The 18,385-nt window shown below is 52.4% G+C and overlaps 1 protein-coding gene across 6 annotated transcripts in view; it reads left to right on the top strand.

Annotated features, from left to right (window-relative positions):
• IQSEC2 (IQ motif and Sec7 domain ArfGEF 2) overlaps positions 1 to 17,917 on the top strand; it is a 76,493-nt gene extending 58,576 nt beyond the window's left edge. For 5 of the 6 annotated variants that reach the window (XM_040467092.1, XM_040467090.1, XM_040467091.1 and 2 more), the window contains 12 exons: positions 411 to 812; positions 3,223 to 4,118; positions 5,810 to 5,971; positions 6,445 to 6,567; positions 7,542 to 7,708; positions 9,902 to 10,041; positions 10,800 to 10,925; positions 13,041 to 13,140; positions 13,699 to 13,860; positions 15,550 to 15,723; positions 16,213 to 16,262; positions 16,861 to 17,917. In XM_040467092.1, coding sequence (XP_040323026.1) covers positions 411 to 812; positions 3,223 to 4,118; positions 5,810 to 5,971; positions 6,445 to 6,567; positions 7,542 to 7,708; positions 9,902 to 10,041; positions 10,800 to 10,925; positions 13,041 to 13,140; positions 13,699 to 13,860; positions 15,550 to 15,723; positions 16,213 to 16,262; positions 16,861 to 17,826 — 3,468 coding nt within the window. In that variant the 3' untranslated portion in view covers positions 17,827 to 17,917. The remainder of the gene's footprint in view (positions 1 to 410; positions 813 to 3,222; positions 4,119 to 5,809; positions 5,972 to 6,444; positions 6,568 to 7,541; positions 7,709 to 9,901; positions 10,042 to 10,799; positions 10,926 to 13,040; positions 13,141 to 13,698; positions 13,861 to 15,549; positions 15,724 to 16,212; positions 16,263 to 16,860) is intronic. The other variant, XM_040467095.1, reaches the window with a different exon arrangement.
• Positions 17,918 to 18,385: the final 468 nt, after the last annotated feature.

Below are 18,385 nucleotides of genomic sequence, written 5' to 3'. Positions count from 1 at the left end.
TCCTTCCTTCCTTCCTTCCTTCCTTCCTTCCTTCCTTCTTTCCTTCCCTCTCTCCACACTCCCCTTCCCTTCCTCTCTCCCTCTCTTCTTTCTCTCTCTTCCTCTTTCCTTTCCTTCCCCTTGCTCTCAATTTATTTCTTACTTTTCTTTCCATTTTTGGCATCTCTGTTTTTTTTTTAACTTTTCTGGCATAATGAACATCTATTTCTTGTAAATAAAAAAGAAAACCACAGTCCAGTCCCATGTGACAAGTGTTATCTGAGATTAAAGTGAGGACACAACACTGAGAGCACAGCCTGGCCTGTCTAGGCAGCTATGCGCAGTTGGCTGTGGTGTGGGTTGAGGCCCAGGGAGGTGAATGAGGCTGCAGTGAATTTCTGACCTCATCCCCCTCAACCCTCCCCTGCTAGGTGGAAATGCTGGAGAGGAAGTATGGGGGCTCCTTCCTGAGCCGCAGGGCCGCCAGGACCATCCAGACAGCCTTTCGCCAGTACCGCATGAACAAGAACTTTGAGCGGCTCCGCAGCTCGGCTTCAGAAAGCCGCATGTCCCGCCGCATCATCCTTTCCAATATGCGGATGCAGTTCTCCTTTGAGGAGTATGAGAAGGCACAGAACCCCGCGTACTTCGAGGGCAAGCCTGCCTCGCTGGACGAGGGTGCCATGGCTGGTGCCCGGAGCCACCGGCTTGACCGAGGGCTCCCATATGGGGGCTCCTGTGGAGGGGGCATCGATGGTGGGGGAAGCTCTGTCACCACATCTGGAGAGTTTTCCAATGACATCACAGAGCTCGAGGACTCCTTCTCCAAACAGGTCAGCATCCCTGAAAAGGGCCTCTCCTCCCTATATTGCCTATATTCCAAACTGAAAGAAGTTGCCTGGCAAGCATGTGAGTACGGACTGTGAGATGGATGAGAAAGGCATCCATCTAGTTAGAACAAGTTAAACATCTAGGCTTTTGGAACACATAAGAAAATTTAAGTTCTCACTCTTTGGAACTTGATGCACAAGCAAATTAAGGCCTAACAGGTGATGAGCTCCTACTCCGTGCCAGGTGCTGTGTGTGCATCATAACGACCTGCACAATGGGGGTTGTTATCCCAATTGTGATAACAGAGGAGGAGACTGGGGCTCCAAGTCCCTGAGAGGCGAAGTGACTTTTCCAAACTGGATTGGAACTCAGCTCTGTCTGGTTCTAAAGTCCATGCCCTTTCCCTTATTCTGCACTACTACCACTATCGACCAGGCTCTGTGGTGGGTACTGCGACAGAGACAGATGAGCCAGCCAGGGTCCTTGTTCTCGAGGATCTCCAAGGCCAGTAGGAAATGACAGACATGCACATGACTGTCTCCTGCAATAGAGTGTGCTCAGAGCCATGAGAAAGGATCACATATAGTACCATGGGAATGCAGAGGAGGGAAAAGAGACTTTCTTCTGGGAGGACAAGAGAAAGCCTCTTTGAGAAAATAGCACTGGAGCTGGGCCTTACCAGACAAATAAGACTTAGCAAGTTAGAGATTGTTGGGAGAGTAGGGTGTTGCTTGCACAGGCATTACACTGGCAAAAGCATGAGATGGTGGGAATATAATAGGCAGTGATGGTGGTAGCAGATCATTCTCGGCTTGAGGTCTGTCAGCATTAGCTGTTCAAGTGCAAATCCCAGTTCTGCCATCTCTCAGCTGTGTGACCTCCGGAAAGTTGTTTAACCTCACTGAAACATGATCAATAAAATGGAGATAGAACCTTCCTTTTAAAGCTGTTTTGAAGAGTCACTTCAGCTAGGTAATATACATGAAAGCAGCTGCTCAGTACATGTTAGTTTCCTTCCTAAAACCAAGGAGGTATTTAGCAGAAAGGGTTGAATGAATGAATGAATGAAGCTTTATAAGAGAAGAAACCATTCTTCTCTAAGCTCTCTGATCTCACCCTGCCACCAGCCAGGACATGCTTCCCTGGAGCTAGTGAAGGGGTGTAGGTAGGGGGGAGGAAAGAAATTTTAAATGGAAGATCTAAGTCACTCATCCATCCATACAACAAACATTTAATTGAATACCTCTTCTGTGTCAAATGTGTTGAGCTGAGTCGACTGAAGCTGACTGAGCTGGCTGAAAAGACAGAAACCTGGACCCATCCCTCAAGGGGAGAATGGGGGATAAGGGATCACAGTCTGGTGCAGAGACTGAGGAACCAGGCCTGGGCTCAGCTGTTAATGCTATCTAAATATGATGGAGAAGTGTGGTAGTTACATGTATCAGTTACATTGCTGCATAACACATGACCCCCAAATTTAGTAGCTTCAAACTGAACATAAAGACTGTGCTTAAACAAGAAATATTAATTATCTCACACGGTTTCTGAGGGCCAGGAATCTGGGAGTAAGCCACTGGTGGCTGGTGGTTCTGGCTCAGGGTCTTTCATGAGGCTTCAATCAAGCCATAGGGTGAGACCAGTCTGTGAAGACTTTCTGGGGGCTGATGGGTCTGCTTCCAAGCTCACTCACTTGACTGTTGCAGGAAGATTCAGCTCCTCATCATGTGGGCATCTCCCTAGGACTGCTCATGGTGTGGCTTCCCCCAGAGCAAGGGGTCTGAGAGAGATTGAGAGAGAGAACAGTGAACAAGAGTGCTCAAGAAGGAAGCTGCAGTCCTGTATAACCTGATGTAGGAAGTGACATCCCATCACTTCTGCCATATACTGTTGGCTCCACAGACCAAGCCTGGGATCATGTATACCAAGAGGCAGGGATCATTAGAGGCCAGTTTGGAGGCTGGATACCACAGGGAAGCAGAGTTACCAGCCATGGTTTAGATCATCAAATAATAAATATTATGGGTTGAACCAGACAGAACCAGATGGAGGGCTCTGGGAGCCCAGAGGAAGCTGGGATATTGGTTTACCCTGGGGGATGGCAGAGGCAGGAATGTGGATTGAATCAGAGAGTAGGTGGCATTTGGCATGGGTACATAGGGACATGAAGGAGGGATTGAGATATTGAGAAGGGGACTTGTGGCCAATAGCCAGCCCCTGTGAGCTCACAATGGTTCCCTGGGAGTTATTTTATACACTGCAGAGAACCTGTGGGGGTGGGGGAGGGGATTCCCTCTTCCTGGCTGACCCACTAGGAAGATTCCCCCTTTTGCCTCCCCTCCCTCCCTCCCCTACTCCCTCCCTTCCACCATCCTACCCTCCTTCCCTTCCCTCTTCCCCTTTACTCCCACACAGGTAAAGTCTCTGGCTGAGTCCATTGATGAGGCCCTGAACTGCCACCCATCAGGGCCCATGTCTGAGGAGCCAGGGTCAGCCCAACTGGAGAAGCGAGAGTCAAAGGAACAGCAAGAGGACAGCTCAGCCACGTCCTTCAGTGACCTTCCCCTCTACTTGGATGACCCAGTCCCCCCACCATCCCCTGAGCGACTGCCCAGCACAGAGCCCCCACCCCAGGGCCGGCCTGAGTTCTGGGCGCCAGCCCCTCTCCCACCAGTTCCTCCACCAGTGCCACCTGGGACCCGGGAAGACGGTGCCCGTGAGGAAGGCACTCGCAGGGGTCCTGGGTGCTTGGAGTGCCGGGATTTCCGGCTGCGGGCCGCCCACCTTCCCCTGCTTACCATTGAGCCTCCTAGTGACAGCTCCGTGGACCTGAGTGACCGCTCAGATCGCGGGTCTGTCCACCGCCAGCTGGTGTATGAGGCTGATGGCTGCAGCCCCCATGGGACCCTGAAGCACAAGGGGCCACCAGGCAGGGCCCCAATCCCACACCGCCACTACCCAGCCCCAGAGGGCCCAGCCCCAGCCCCGCCAGGGCCCCTGCCACCAGCCCCCAACAGTGGCACTGGGCCCAGTGGTGTGGCTGGGGGTCGGAGGTTGGGGAAGTGCGAGGCAGCAGGCGAGAACTCTGATGGTGGAGATAATGAGAGCCTGGAGAGCTCCAGCAATTCCAATGAGACCATCAACTGCAGCTCTGGCTCCTCTTCGAGGGACAGCCTGAGAGAGCCTCCAGCCACAGGCCTGTGCAAGCAGACTTACCAGCGGGAGACGAGGCACAGCTGGGACTCACCAGCCTTTAACAACGACGTGGTGCAGAGGCGGCACTACCGAATCGGCCTCAACCTCTTCAACAAGTACGTGCTCCCTGATCCTGCCTCCTCGCCCCTTCCTACCCTGCTAGAGGCACTTGGACCGCTGGGGCTGAACTCCAAGCAGAGATCCTGCTTCAGCCATCCTCTCGTTTTGTGGGTGGTGTTTCTCCCCAGCCTTTCAGGGAAGAGGATTGGCAACAGGGTGGCAGAATGGAAAGCCCTCCCCACCACACACAGACACACCTGTCAGAGGCAATTCTAACCCTAATACTGCCTCTGACTGGCCGTGTGATCTTGGGCAAGATGTTTCCTCCTCTGGGCCCGGTTTGCTGCCTATAGGATGGATTCTGAACCTTGGGTCCCCCATGTCCCCTTTTTGGTGGGGAGGTGATATGATGTATAAAGAGCCCTGCTCTAAGTAACAGGAGCCCTCGACCCCTAACCTGACTCCGGCCAGCCTCTCTGTGTAGCCCTGGGCAAGGTGTGTTCCTTCCTTGGGCTTCAGTGCTTCCATCTATTGATTAGCAGGGTGTGTGGGGCACCTGGGTGGCTCAGTTTATTAAGCATCCAACTCTTGATCTCGGTTCATGTCATGATCTCGTGGTTTGTGAGTTCGAGCCCTGCATCGGGCTCTGAGCTGACAGCACAGAGCCTGCTTGGGATTCTTTCTCTCCCTCTCTCTCTGCCCCTTCCCTGCTCGTTTTTTCCCTCCCTCCCCTTCCTCCTCTCCCTCTCTCTCTCTCTCTCTCTCTCTCTCTCTCTCTCTCTCTCTCAAAATAAATAAAACAAACTTTTAAAAAGTTTTCATTAGCAGGGTGTGCATACTCAGGCCTGGTGGGGGGCAGGGTGGAGTACTGGAGTAGTCAGTGACCATGACTGAGCCCTTTCTAGGTGCCTGATCTTATGCCAGGTGCTTAGGAGTGGGGTGGAAGCCTGACATTTGCTCAGAAGAGAATTAGAAACCAAATGCCTTGTGTCTTCATAGCCTAGTAGACACTGCCACCTATATTTACTTCTCACAATAGCTCAGGAATGTGGGAAGTAGTGTCCCTGTTTTATAGAGAAGGAGCTGAGGCTTAGAGACATAAAAGGAGTTGCCTTGAGTCACACAACTGGTAAGTGACAGATGTGAGACTCCTGTGGCACCAAAGTCTCTTCCAAATTCCAGCCTCATGGGGTCCTAAGGCTCTGGGGTTTTGAATACGGGATAGCTCAGACCCAGAATTGGCCTAGTGGAAAGTAGAGAGTATCTTGTCTATTGGCACATTCATAGAGGCTGGGTACTACCTTGTCTGGGTGGGATTTGAGAGGCAGACAGAGAAACCTCTTCACTTTCCTGTTCTGAGGGTCTGTGACTCAGAGAGAAGGGCTTAGCCTGGGGGCTCAGGCCTTCTCCCAGGACTCCTCAGTGGCTACTGGGAATATTAAAGCTCCTGGCATAGAGCAGCGTCTCATTAGATCTTAGTTTCCATTGTAGTGTGGCTCCAGTTAACTGACTGGCTCCAGTGAAAGGGTTTAGGATGCCTTGGAATTTAGAAACTCTGTGAGAGTGACTTCCTCCCCTTGGGCCTCAGTTTTCTTATCTGTACCATGAAGGGATTGGACATAAGTTATATATTCACCTTCCTTGGTTCTCTGAAGCTATGGTTGGGCCCAAAATTAGTTCATGAAGTGGGACCGAGGGCCGAGTTCTAGGAGCACAGTCATCTCATCTACCTCCCCTCTTTCTGCAGGAAGCCAGAGAAGGGTATCCAGTATCTGATCGAGCGGGGCTTCCTGTCAGACACACCGGTGGGAGTGGCTCACTTTATCCTGGAACGGAAAGGCCTGAGCCGGCAGATGATAGGGGAATTCCTAGGGAACCGGCAGAAGCAGTTCAACAGAGATGTGTTGGAGTGAGGACCCCAGGATGGGGCAGATCGGGCCAGGGATTCCTGGAAAAGGAGGGCAGGAGGGAGGAAGTGGGCAGCCTGTCCTTTTTGTTCAGATAAACTTTACAAAACAGGATGAAGAGACCTTCCTGCTCCCATACCCCTCTACTTCAAAAACGTCTGATCTCTCTTGGCCCTGTTTCCAAAAGTCCTCTGGGTGGTCCTGCTTGTCCTATGGCCTGCTTTGGGCCCCAGTTTGCCTATCTCTGAAATCAGTGGGTCAGTGGAAAGGACCCTTAGAACCATGTGTCTGGCCTTGATTTTCTGGGATGGATTCAATTTCAAACATTCCATCCTCGTAAGTACTTGGTAGGGCTATGGGTCCAGATTTTGGAAGTCTGTCAGTGGGGGTGTTTGTCCGTTTGAGCAGGTCAGGGTAGGTCAGAGGTTTTCTGCAGAGGATTTGAGAGTGGCATACCTGCTTCTTTCCTCCTCAGCTGTGTGGTGGATGAGATGGACTTCTCCTCCATGGATTTGGATGATGCACTCCGGAAGTTCCAATCCCATATCCGGGTCCAAGGCGAGGCCCAGAAAGTGGAGCGACTTATCGAAGCCTTCAGGTGTGCCTTTTTCCCATTCCTGAAGCTGCCCTTCCCCCCTTTGGGGGGCAGTGTAGTATGTGTCTACAAGTAACCTCTCTGAGCCTCATACTTTCCTCACCAGAAACTGGAAATCATAAATCCTATCATGCAAGGCAGTTGTGAGGATCAGAGGTAGTGTGCCTAAAGTGTCTAGCTCAGCATCTGGGACATGGGCATCCAATAGGTGACGACAGCATTAGCAACAGCTAATGTTTGTCAAGCACTGGTTTACAAGGTATCAGGTGCTGAGCTGGGCACTTTATGTGATTATTTCACCAAATACTCACAACAACCCTACGAGGTGGGTGCTTCCATTATTATTCCCATTTTGCAGATAAGAAATCAGAAATTTAGAAAGGTTAAGTAATTTGCTCAGTGTCATACAGTAAGAGGTTCAAACCAGGATTTGAACTCAAATGTGTTTGCCTCCATGACCTAATGCCTTTGACTCTTATCCTCTACTGCTAATGCTTTGGGAATCAGGCAGACCTGGACATAACCCGGCTCCACCACTTAGGGGTATCAAGCAGGGAAACAGAAGAGTTGCTGACAACTTGTTTCCCATAATGGGAGAAGGATTTGTCCTATAGTCAGAAAGATCTGGATTTTCATCTTGTCTTCACCATTTACCAACCTTTTACCTTGGGCACGTTACCTCTCCACTTTGGGCCTCATTACTTCCTCTGTAAAATGGGGCTGCTAATAGCTACTTTACAGGATCGTGATAGGATTACATGAGACAATGTATGGAGGTCTGTAGGCAGAGCTCTGTAAAAGGTAGTGGTTGTGATTTTATATGCTAGTCTTGGGGAAGCTGAAGAAAGAGGACATACCCAAAAGCCTTGGGAATATTTCTTGGGGGAGAGGGTTGGTGGCACCAGACTGGGGGTGGGGGGACGGTGGGTAGGTGAAGATTACTAGTGCCTGACCCTGGCCCTGATCCTGCCCTGCAGCCAGCGGTATTGTGTCTGTAACCCAGCCCTTGTGCGCCAGTTCCGGAACCCAGACACCATCTTCATCCTTGCTTTTGCTATCATCCTCCTCAATACCGACATGTACAGTCCCAGCGTCAAGGCTGAACGCAAGATGAAACTAGATGACTTCATCAAGAACCTGAGAGGTGACCCCAGACATCGCTAGCAGCTTGTCCTGTCCTTCACCTCGGAAGGGAGAGTGGGCAGGGTGGAGGTGGGCTGGGGAAGGAGCGGGGAGATCACACCTCCTCTGTGGAAAATTACCTGTGATGCTCTCTCACTTTCTGCCAAAGCTGGGTATTGCCAGGGCATTCCCTTATTAATTCACTCAAATAGTTGTTTGTCCATCTACTCATTCCTGCACCAGGTACTCACTGAGAAGGTTCTGGGGTTACAGCAGTGAACATGAGAGATAAAAGCCCTGGCTCTTACAGAGCTTACACTAATCCACTCAGTCATTTTATGCATCCGTTCACTTATCACTCCTCCCTCTTTCCCTCTCCTTTTTATTTATGCCCATAAAGACTCATTTAAGTATTCTACGTACCCTTTCCTCCATCCATACATTCCTTTATCCACTTGAACACCCAGCCAGCCAGCCAGCCAGTTGACACTGAGTGCCTCACGTGTGCCAGGCCCTGTGATGGGTGCTAAGGAAACCATAGTCCCTTGCCCCGAGAGAGCTCCTGGTTTGTGGGACAGGCTGACATATAGTACCAGATACCCAACACGAGAGAAAAAGCAAACCATGATGTCAGGCCAAAAGCGCAGTCAGACCTCAGAGGAGGGAGAGCCCACCTCCAACACACTTCCTGGAGGAAGCAGTATTTTCATTTTAAGGTGGACTTTGAAGGCATGGCTAATATGACAGAATAGCAATAGAGGAGGCTTACCTAGTAGTAAGAATAACGAAGGCACAGGGGCACCTGAGTGGCTCAGTCGGTTAAGCATCTGACCTTAGTTCAGGTCATGATCTCCCAGCTCATGGGTTTGAGCCCCACATCGGGCTCTCCCCTCTCAGGGCAGAGCCTGCTTCCAATCCTCTGTCTCCCTCTCTCTCTGAACCCCCCCCCCCCAAAAAAAAAAAAAAACCAAAAACATTTACAAAAGAATAACAAAGGCAGGAAAAGTTGTTTGAAGAACAATCAAGATGGGGTGGATGATCCAGTTGGGAAGGTCAGTTGGAATCAATATGCAAGGACCTTGAATGCCAGGTAGAAGGTGTCACCTTGACCTTTTTTCTTGGTTTATTGTATTGATGTCAAACCCTGGCTCTCACCAAAGAGCAGCCTCCTAAAAATGGCACATATGCTAGGATTATTTAAACAGAAACGAAAGAGGGAAATAGACATGAGGAAAAACAAACAGATGAGACAAATTGGCTGACCGGCAGGGTTTGCACAGTAGATGGGCTTAAGCTCTCTGGCAGCTGAGGTAAAAAGGCGGTGTGATGAAGCATGTTCCTTTAGCACCTGTCCAGGGAGGAGGCGTGGCATTTCCAAAGGAGAAAACATTTTCTCTAGCAGAAGGTTTGGAGGGAAGAGTGAGTGGGTTTCACTCAGCAGACAGGAATGAAGAAGGATGGTAGACTTGGGAGGAGGGAGTTAGATCAGAGGCCATCTGGATCTGTCTTCTGGAATCCTGCTGTTAGTCATTCGTTCATTCATTCATTTCATCAATCCTCCCTCCCACCCTCCCTCCTTCTCTCTCCTGCTCTTTATTATCCTGCTCTTTCCACATAACCTCGCTACAGGAACTTTCACATGCTTTTTGTAAACACCAAGTTTTTAATAGCTGTAAATTATTTTATTAAATGGATACACTCAGCTTTACTTAACTGTCCCTCTATTGTGAGAACTTAGGTTGTTTCAAGGTTTTTCCTGTAAGTAGCACTTGTACGCACAACTGTGCGCATACTTCTGAGTAATGCCTTAGGGCAGATTCCTAGAAGAAGAATCATGGACTATTTAGGCTTTTGCCAAACTACCTTCCAAAAACAGTTTTGTTAATATACATGCCCACTTTCCTGCACTCTTACTAACATTTAATGTTAGTTTTGCTAGTTAGAAAGGGGAAAAGTATCTGATTATTTTAATCACAGTGTGCTCTGAGTGGCTTAGAAAAAATCCCCGCCATGGGAAAGAAAGCAACTGGCTATCCAGTTGCTTGGTGAAGGACACCTTTTCCAGTCCAGTCCTGACCAAGGGACCGAGGGTGCCCACTCCCTCCAGTCTCGGCCATTGTTTGCACTCATGCCTGGGTGTGGGGCATTTGGAGGAACCCCTGCCACCCACTCCTCACATTTGTGCAATATGCCCCTGTGTTACTCCCTTGCCCAGGGGTTGACAACGGTGAAGACATCCCCCGAGACCTCTTGGTGGGCATCTACCAGCGAATCCAGGGGCGTGAACTGCGGACCAATGATGACCATGTGTCCCAGGTGCAGGCTGTGGAGCGCATGATTGTTGGCAAGAAACCGGTAAGTGCCTGGAGAGGCTGCAGAGGGACGGGGTTTGGGTCTGCTTCTGCCACTGAATGGCAGGTAAGTCAGTACCCCTGACTCTGAGCCCCAGACTCCCCTCTCCAGCTGAATGGAGTAGGCGATAATGCATTACTCAGCGGGGCGTGGTACAGAGTGAGATGCTCTTATGGGGATGCATCTAACACATTGCAAGGAACGTGGTGGGTGCTGTAGAAATATTGGCATCCTTCTCACCCCCGGTTTTGCCTCTCCATCCCAGGTGAGGAGCCAAGCTAATAGTAAACTGATAACCAAAACCAAGAACACACTGTAGTCTTTTAGTCAACAAGCATTTACAGATGCCTTTCCATAGAGCTGGGCATTTGACTGAGGAGTAGGGACACAGATATGAATCAGACATAGTTTCTGTCCTTAGAGGTATTCACAGGCTGGGAGTGGGGGTGTCAGTGCATCTGCCTTATAGTTAGTCTGAGGGAGCATAAAGGATGGAGAGGTCACTTCTGGTCCGGGGAAATCAGAAACACCTTCTTGGAAAAGACTAGAACTGGGATTTGGAAGAAGAATGGAATATAAAGCTGGGCAAGAAAGGCATTCTAAACAAAGAGAGCTCCAAGGACAAAGGCAAGCCTAGGCCTTTGTTGCTTAGACTCCTTGTGTCAGAGTAAACTTCCTCTTGAGGTTGGACGATAAGGTGCCAGAGGCCTGAAGTTGGTGTGGCTAGCCTTGATGACATCTATTTCTTCATGCCTATCTAGGTCTTGTCTCTTCCTCACCGTCGACTGGTTTGCTGCTGTCAACTCTACGAGGTGCCAGATCCAAACCGCCCCCAGAGGCTAGGGTTGCATCAGCGGGAAGTCTTCCTCTTCAACGATCTCCTCGTGGTAGGAGCACTGTAGGGGAGGAAATGGAGCGGCGGGGGGAGGGGAGGGTGAACTTGCACCCTGGGTCTATGTGAACCATGTTAACCGCTGGTGGGTGGAGGTGTGGTGGATGACGTGCTTTACCATGTGATGTGTGCAGTCTTGGATAGGGCATAGGCCATCTCTGCCCCTCTTTTACCTTTTGGATCCATTTGGAGGGAGTGACAGCCGCACAGGGGGAGAAAATGTGAGGACCAGAGGAGTTGACAGGCTTACAGTCTGGGAAGTGGTAGGAAATGTCCCTGTTCATCTCAATAGCCCAGAGTGTGGGCTGAAAGGAGGGGAAACCTGTGACCCTGGGGTCCCTCTGAAACCTTCAAGTGGTCAGGATGCTTGAAGTGATTCAAGCTTAAAACCAAGCTCATCACCCTTGTAGACGTGCATCTTTTAGAGCTGGGACTCTTAAGGACTCTGCTGGTACAAGAGAATTTCAGGGTCTCTTGTCCAATCTCTTACCTGAAACCAACTTCCTGCATGGCCCCCTGCTTGCATGACTGTGGAGACAGAAGGGTGCTTCCTCTAAGGCAGCCAGTTTCCTGGTTAGACAGCTCTGATTGACAGAATCTGTTTCCCAGTGGGGTTCCTCCAATCATCTTCCCTGGGCCCTTGGGATCACAGAGAATGAGTGTTCTCCTGCTCTGAGACAGCTCTTCAGTGATTTGAGGACAGTGAGCTATCTTCCCCCCTTATCCCCGTGATCTTCAGTTCTTTAGAACAGGGTCTCTCGATCTCACCACTATTGACATTTGGAGAGGGATAACTCTTTGTTGTGGGGGCTAGCCTGTGCATTGGAGTGTATTTAGCATCATCCCTGGTGTCTACCTGCTAGATGCCAGTAGCGCTCCTTCAACCAAAACTGTTTCCAGTCATTGCTAGATGTCCCCTGGGGTTCCAAGTCACACCTAGTTGAGAATTGCTGCTTTATTTTTTTCTAATGTTTATTCATTTTTTTGAGGGGGGGAAGGGGCAGAGAGAGAGGGAGACACAGAATCTGAAGCAGGCTCCAGGCTCTGAGCTGTCAGCACAGAGCCCGACGTGGGGCTCGAACTCATGAGCTATGAGATCATGACCTGAGCTGAAGTTGGACGTTTAACCGACTGAGCCACCCAGGCGCCCCGAGTATTGCTGCTTTAGATGAAGCCTCTCCAATGCCTTCACTAAGCCTTAATTTCCTCCTCTGTGAAGTGGGGCTAATCCCTATCTCATAAGGTTGTCATGAGGATGGAGTTAAGAAGTCAGAAGTGGAATAGCCTAACCCAGAGGAGTGCCAGGCCCACACGGGTGCTGTGTAAATGTTTCAGCACCTGTCATGCACTGACACCTGTGCGTGTCCAGCCCCATGCTGGGCACTGGGTTCACAGAGATGAGTGAAAGTCAGTCCTCATTCTCGGGAGCTCACAGTCCAAAGGACTAAGAAAATGCTCTGCATAACCATGCACTATAACCCATCCTGAAATCAAGTAATTTGCTTTTAAACACCACTTTGTAGACTGTCTGACGTGTTCACAACCTCCGGTTGTCGAATCCAGAGTGCCCAAGTACTTGATAAAGACCTTGGGCTATTGAGAGGGAGACTCATTAACTCTAGACGTTGGTTCATTGGCATTTGCCACAGGTTGCGGGGTTCTACCGAGGTGGGCAAGAAACACGACAATCAGACTCTTCGTGGCGCTTCTGGTCCAGCAGGGGGCGATCACACCCGCATAGCGCTCACCTAAAGCCTGGTGGTGAAAGGCACTGAAGCAGCACTCTGGAAGCTCAGAAAAGGGGGCAGGGTGGGGGAGTCTGTGTGAGGTATTAGATAGAACAGGCTTTCTGGGGAGCATTCGGTTACTTCCTATAAAAATCGCAAATGTCCGTTGCGCATTGTCATTACATCAGGAACTTGCGTTTTCTCCCATCTCTCCTGTTCTGCTCCTCAAGCTTCAGTTCTCCCCAACTTGTGGGTATGTGTGTTTGTGTGTATATGTCTTTCAGTGGCGGTGGGAGGGGAGGGTGGCTATGAGAAATAGGTGTCATGTGGAAATTCCCTACCCCAAACCCTGCCTCTTGTCTTTTTCCCACCCCCTGCCAAAGGTCACCAAAATTTTCCAGAAGAAGAAGATCTTGGTGACGTACAGCTTCCGTCAGTCCTTTCCTCTGGTGGAAATGCACATGCAGCTCTTCCAGAATTCATGTGAGTCCCTACTTGGATCCCAGCATCCCCAAAGTCTATGCCATGGCCCCCGTGTTCATCCTTCATCCATACCAACCTCCAGTTTTTGGAGTCCTTTACAACTGGACTAAGGTCTCCAAAGCACCTACTTGGTCCCGGGATGCAGGGTAGGCTAGGGTGGAGTATGATTTGGGTCTGTTCCCTGGGGGTCTGGCAGAGAACCGTGGTGTGTACGTTTTCTGGTGGGCCAAAGAGATGGTGATCACGCTGCGCTTTGAAGGACTGAGCCAGAGGAGCTCTGTCAGGTGGCAACAGAAGCAATGTGAGTAGAGGCAGAGGTGTGAAGGCAGGGGTTGGAGAGAGTCAGAGTGCAGTTTGCCTTTCTATCTGGAGTAGATGGAGTAACAGGGCCATGACTGCCAAGATTTTGGGGACCTTGGGGGGCAAAAGGGAAGCCACTGAGGGTGCTGAGCAGAGAAGAGGCTGGATTGGAGTTGAAGAGTAGAAAAACTCATTCATGTATGAGCCACCTTGCTTCAGTGCTGACAGGGGTGCCCGACCTCCCCTTTCCCCCACCAGACTACCAGTTTGGGATCAAGTTGCTGTCTGCAGTACCTGGCGGGGAGCGCAAAGTCCTCATCATCTTCAATGCCCCCAGCCTCCAGGACCGGCTGCGCTTCACATCCGACTTGCGCGAGTCCATTGCCGAGGTGCAGGAGATGGAGAAATACCGCGTGGAGTGTGAGTACCCAGCTGTACCTCTTGTCCCTTTTCCTGACACGATCCCCCCCAGACACCAAGAATCCTGTCCTCTGAGAATCTCAGAGTTGAGGGTTAGCTTGTCCAACCTTCCTACCCCCATTCTAGGAACTTTTCAGCTTCTGCTTGAATACCTTCAGGGACAAGAGGCTCGTTACCTCTGAACTTCAGATAATTATTCCAAGCCCTGATTAGGAGCCAGCTCTTCCTTCTATTGAAAGGCAGCAGGGAGAAGCATCAGGGTATTGGAGGTAGGACTCTAGTTTCAGATCCCAGGTATGCTACTTATTATATAGGTAAGCTGGGGTGAGTTGCCTGACTCCCTGATCCCCCAGTTTCTTCATACATGACATTGGGATGATGAAATATCCTTACAGAGTTGTGGAGATTTAATGAGGCAAGGTAGAAGAGATGTCCTACATGTTAGTAGGACCCTGGCACTGAACATCCTAGTTGTCCAAAAAAGGTGATCCCTCTTCCCAGCCCCCCTCCCCTTTCCTGTCCTTTTCCCACACTCCATTTCCTGAGCTGAGTCCCCATCACCCATCCTTCTGGCCCCCAGAGGCCACGCCAAGTCGTTTTAAGCATATATAATGGGAAAAGAGTGATTACGTCTAATTTTACTCAATGCCCTCCAAGTTTTCTCTTCTCCAGGCTAAGCAGTCACAGTTAAGTAACATGATGTTGAGGAGAAAAAGATAGGCAGACACAGAGAGAGAAACTGAGGCAGCTGACAGCTGCTCAGTGAGCCCTTCACGGTTCCAGGGTCTGCTCCACTCAGCAAAGCAAGGTCCGCACATTTCAGTTCACCAGATCCTTGAGACCCAGGGGACATTCAGAGAGGGGTGAGCATACCAAGATGAGGGGAAGGCAACAGGCAAAAGTCTCCATGACCTCCTCAGGGAGGTGAAGGGGGGCGTTGTAAGGAGGCTAGAGAGCACAGGCTTTGGACTCTGGCAGACCTGCTTCCAGAATATCAGCTCCCCACCGCCCCCCCCCCCCCCATTTCCAGCTGTATGACCCCAGGCCAGCTTTATGACTTTTTGGATTCTCAGTTTCTTCCTCTGAAAATGTGGATGATGATCCTTCCCTCTGAACTGTTGTGAGATTAAGTGAGATCAAGTACACATAGCTCCCAGCAGACTGCTGGCATATAATAGAGGATTCCATTCCTGTTGGGTTTCCTGCTCCTGTCCTTCCTGGAGCCCTCTGCTCTGGAGCAAGATAGCTGAGAACTGAGCTGACTTTGGAAGGATTGCCCTTTGCCATAGACTAGAAGGGCCTTCCTGCCCCTGCTGTGACCAGCCAGCCACTGTGAAGCTCTGTTTTAAAGGGCAGGGGTGGTTTGGGAGACCAGACTGAGAGTGGGCAGGGGAGGGGGGAGCAAGAAGGGTGAGAGGAAGGGGAGAGGAGCAGGAGGAGCAGGCAGAGAGGGACAGAGGGAAAACCCAGCCAGAGGAGATGGTGTGAAACAGGGTGGGCGCCGTGGGGGGGCTTCAGAGATGGAACTGAGGTTTTGGGGGAATGTGCCGTCTGTCCAGGGGGCAAAGCAGAAGGCCTGGGGACAGAACAGGCAAGAATGGGGAAGGTTGCTGGAGGGCTGGGATTAGCCAAGTGGCCTTTCACTCCTGTTCCTGACCTTCTCTCCCCATCTCCCCCACAACCACCCAGCGGAGCTAGAGAAGCAGAAAGGTATGATGCGGCCTAATGCCTCACAGCCCGGAGGGGCCAAGGACTCAGTGAATGGCACGCTGGCCCGCAGCAGCCTGGAGGACACGTATGGGGCAGGCGATGGGCTCAAACGGGGCGCACTCAGCAGTTCTCTGCGAGACCTCTCTGATGCAGGCAAGTCTTTGGGGCCCCTGACCTGGCTGGGGAGATGTGGGACCGGGTGTCCTCTCTGCCTCCTATCACTGACCGCCAGCCTCTCCTGCACCCACCACACCTGCACACACCCGGCCTTTATCCAGAGCCCTGGGCACTGTGCCGCAGGGGGCCTGGGAGCCAGGTCAGATCAGGTGGAGCCCAGAGTTTGGGCCAGGGAGTGTGAAGTGGGGCCACAGTCAGCCCCTCTCTCTCTCTCACTGCTCCACCTCTCCTCTCTTTCCTCTTCTATCTCTCCAGCACCACCTCTCCTCCTTCGCCATCTTTTCCTCCTCTCACTCCTCCTCCTCCACCTCTCCTCCTCCCCACCTTCCCCTCTTCAACGGGGGAAAGGGAATAGGGGTGTCTGTCCCCGGGAGGGGCCCAGGCCTGGTGCCCAGCTCTGGAGCCCAGCAGGGTGGGGAGGGGGGGTTGCTGCTCTGACGCTGGGCTCCTTGCTTGTGGGTGCAGGGAAGCGGGGGCGGCGTAACAGCGTGGGATCGCTGGACAGCACCATCGAAGTAAGTGCCAGCTCCTGCCCCACTCATCCTCTGCATGAACCCTGCCCTGCCATGGAGCCCCAGAGGAGGAGGGGACCTGATGCTTTCCCCTCTTCCTTGATGGGAACCTCGAGGCTGCCTCTCCCAGCCAACCACTTTCTCCATCTGTCCTCAACTCTGTCTGTCCTCACTCTGCCTGTCTCTCAGTCTGTCTTCCACTCTCCCTAGCCCCTCTCAACCCCAGGGCCGACTCTGAGTTGAGATGCCCTTGGAGTTGGACCGTGAGAAGCTCTCACCTCCAAGTCCTGCTCTTTGAGCCTGAGCAAGTCACTCTGTGCCTCTGGGCCTAACATTCTCCCTGCCTGCAAAATGGGGATGAGGAGGAGGTACTACTAATTCTTCCTCTCCCAGCAGAGGCTCAGATGAGATAGTGGATGTGACAGAGGAGCTCTGCAAGCTGGGGAGCTCCATGTACAAGTACAGGACCATTAAACTGGTTTTCATTATGCCATGGGGGTTCCTGTCTCCCCAGTTCCAGCCCTCAGGGACTGGGTGGAGTTTAGGGTTGGGGGTTTAGGAAGTCTAGACTGGCCTGACGTTCCCCCCTCCCCGCTTCCAGGGGTCTGTTATTAGCAGTCCACGCCCTCACCAGAGGATGCCACCTCCGCCCCCACCCCCGCCGCCAGAGGAGTACAAGAGCCAGAGACCGGTCTCCAACTCCTCATCTTTCCTGGGCTCCCTGTTTGGAAGCAAGCGGGGCAAGGGGCCCTTCCAGATGCCACCACCGCCAACAGGCCAGGCTTCTGCCTCCTCTTCATCTGCTTCTTCCACCCACCACCACCACCACCACCACCACCATGGTCACAGCCACGGTGGCCTGGGGGTGCTGCCTGATGGGCAGTCCAAGCTCCAGGCCCTGCATGCCCAGTATTGCCAAGGACCAGGCCCTGCCCCGCCACCCTACCTCCCACCCCAGCAACCCCCTCTCCCCCCACCTCCTCAGCAGCCCCCGCCCCTGCCCCAGCTGGGCTCCATTCCACCACCTCCCGCCTCAGCCCCACCTGTGGGGCCACACCGCCACTTCCATGCCCATGGCCCAGTCCCAGGCCCCCAGCACTATACTTTGGGCCGGCCAGGCAGGGCTCCCAGACGGGGGGCTGGAGGACACCCTCAGTTTGCTCCACATGGCCGCCACCCCCTGCACCAGCCCACATCCCCATTGCCCCTGTACAGTCCTGCCCCCCAGCACCCTCCAGCCCACAAACAGGGCCCCAAGCACTTCATCTTCAGCCACCACCCACAGATGATGCCAGCAGCAGGGGCCACAGGGGGCCCTGGATCCCGGCCACCAGGAGGCTCCTATTCCCACCCTCACCACCCCCAGTCACCCTTGTCACCGCACTCACCCATTCCACCCCACCCTTCCTACCCACCCCTGCCCCCCCCCTCACCCCATACCCCACACTCACCCCTGCCACCCACCTCCCCCCATGGCCCGCTGCACGCCTCTGGGCCCCCTGGCACGGCCAACCCACCCAGTGCAAACCCCAAGGCCAAGCCAAGCCGGATCAGCACCGTGGTCTGATGAACAGAGGGAGTGAGCTGGGGCCCAGGGAGGTCTGGGGAATCCGCAAGAGGTTCCCAGTTTTTCCAAAATATATATACACATAAAGATGTCCTCCTCCCCACTTCTTCCCTGCCTCGGGACCCCTCCTCTAACCCTCAACAGTTGCCATGGGGTTTCCTTCCAGATTGAAGGATCCTTGCCACCTGAAGCCTGGATGCAGGGCTCTCAAGCTCTGGGGAGTGGTGAGGACCTTTTGGAGATCCTCCTCCTCTTTTCCCTGTCTCCATCCCACCCCCATCCCCAAGGTGACCTCAGACTTCTGGGCCAGTGTGAGCGCCCATCAGCTCTGGCTGGTAGAGAAGGGCAGGCAGGTGTCAGGAGCAGTAAAGGGTGGAGGCTTCCCCAGAGCACCTCTAGCCACATGGGGCTAGGAGGGAGCTCTGTAGAATTGTGGCCAAACCTTGGCTGACTCGGCCCTCTCTCAGACCTCAGGGCCTGACTAAACTCCTTCATGTGTCTCAACCTGCCAGAGGAACAGGGCTGTCAGTGCACTCGGTGGGTCCCCACTAATGCTGGC

The sequence above is a fragment of the Herpailurus yagouaroundi genome, unplaced genomic scaffold (assembly GCF_014898765.1).
Source record: "Herpailurus yagouaroundi ecotype Mexico unplaced genomic scaffold, PumYag 67189, whole genome shotgun sequence".
Taxonomy (NCBI): domain Eukaryota; kingdom Metazoa; phylum Chordata; class Mammalia; order Carnivora; family Felidae; genus Herpailurus; species Herpailurus yagouaroundi.
The sequence above is the reverse complement of the archived record's forward strand: the minus strand, read 5'-3'. Positions and strand labels throughout refer to the sequence as shown.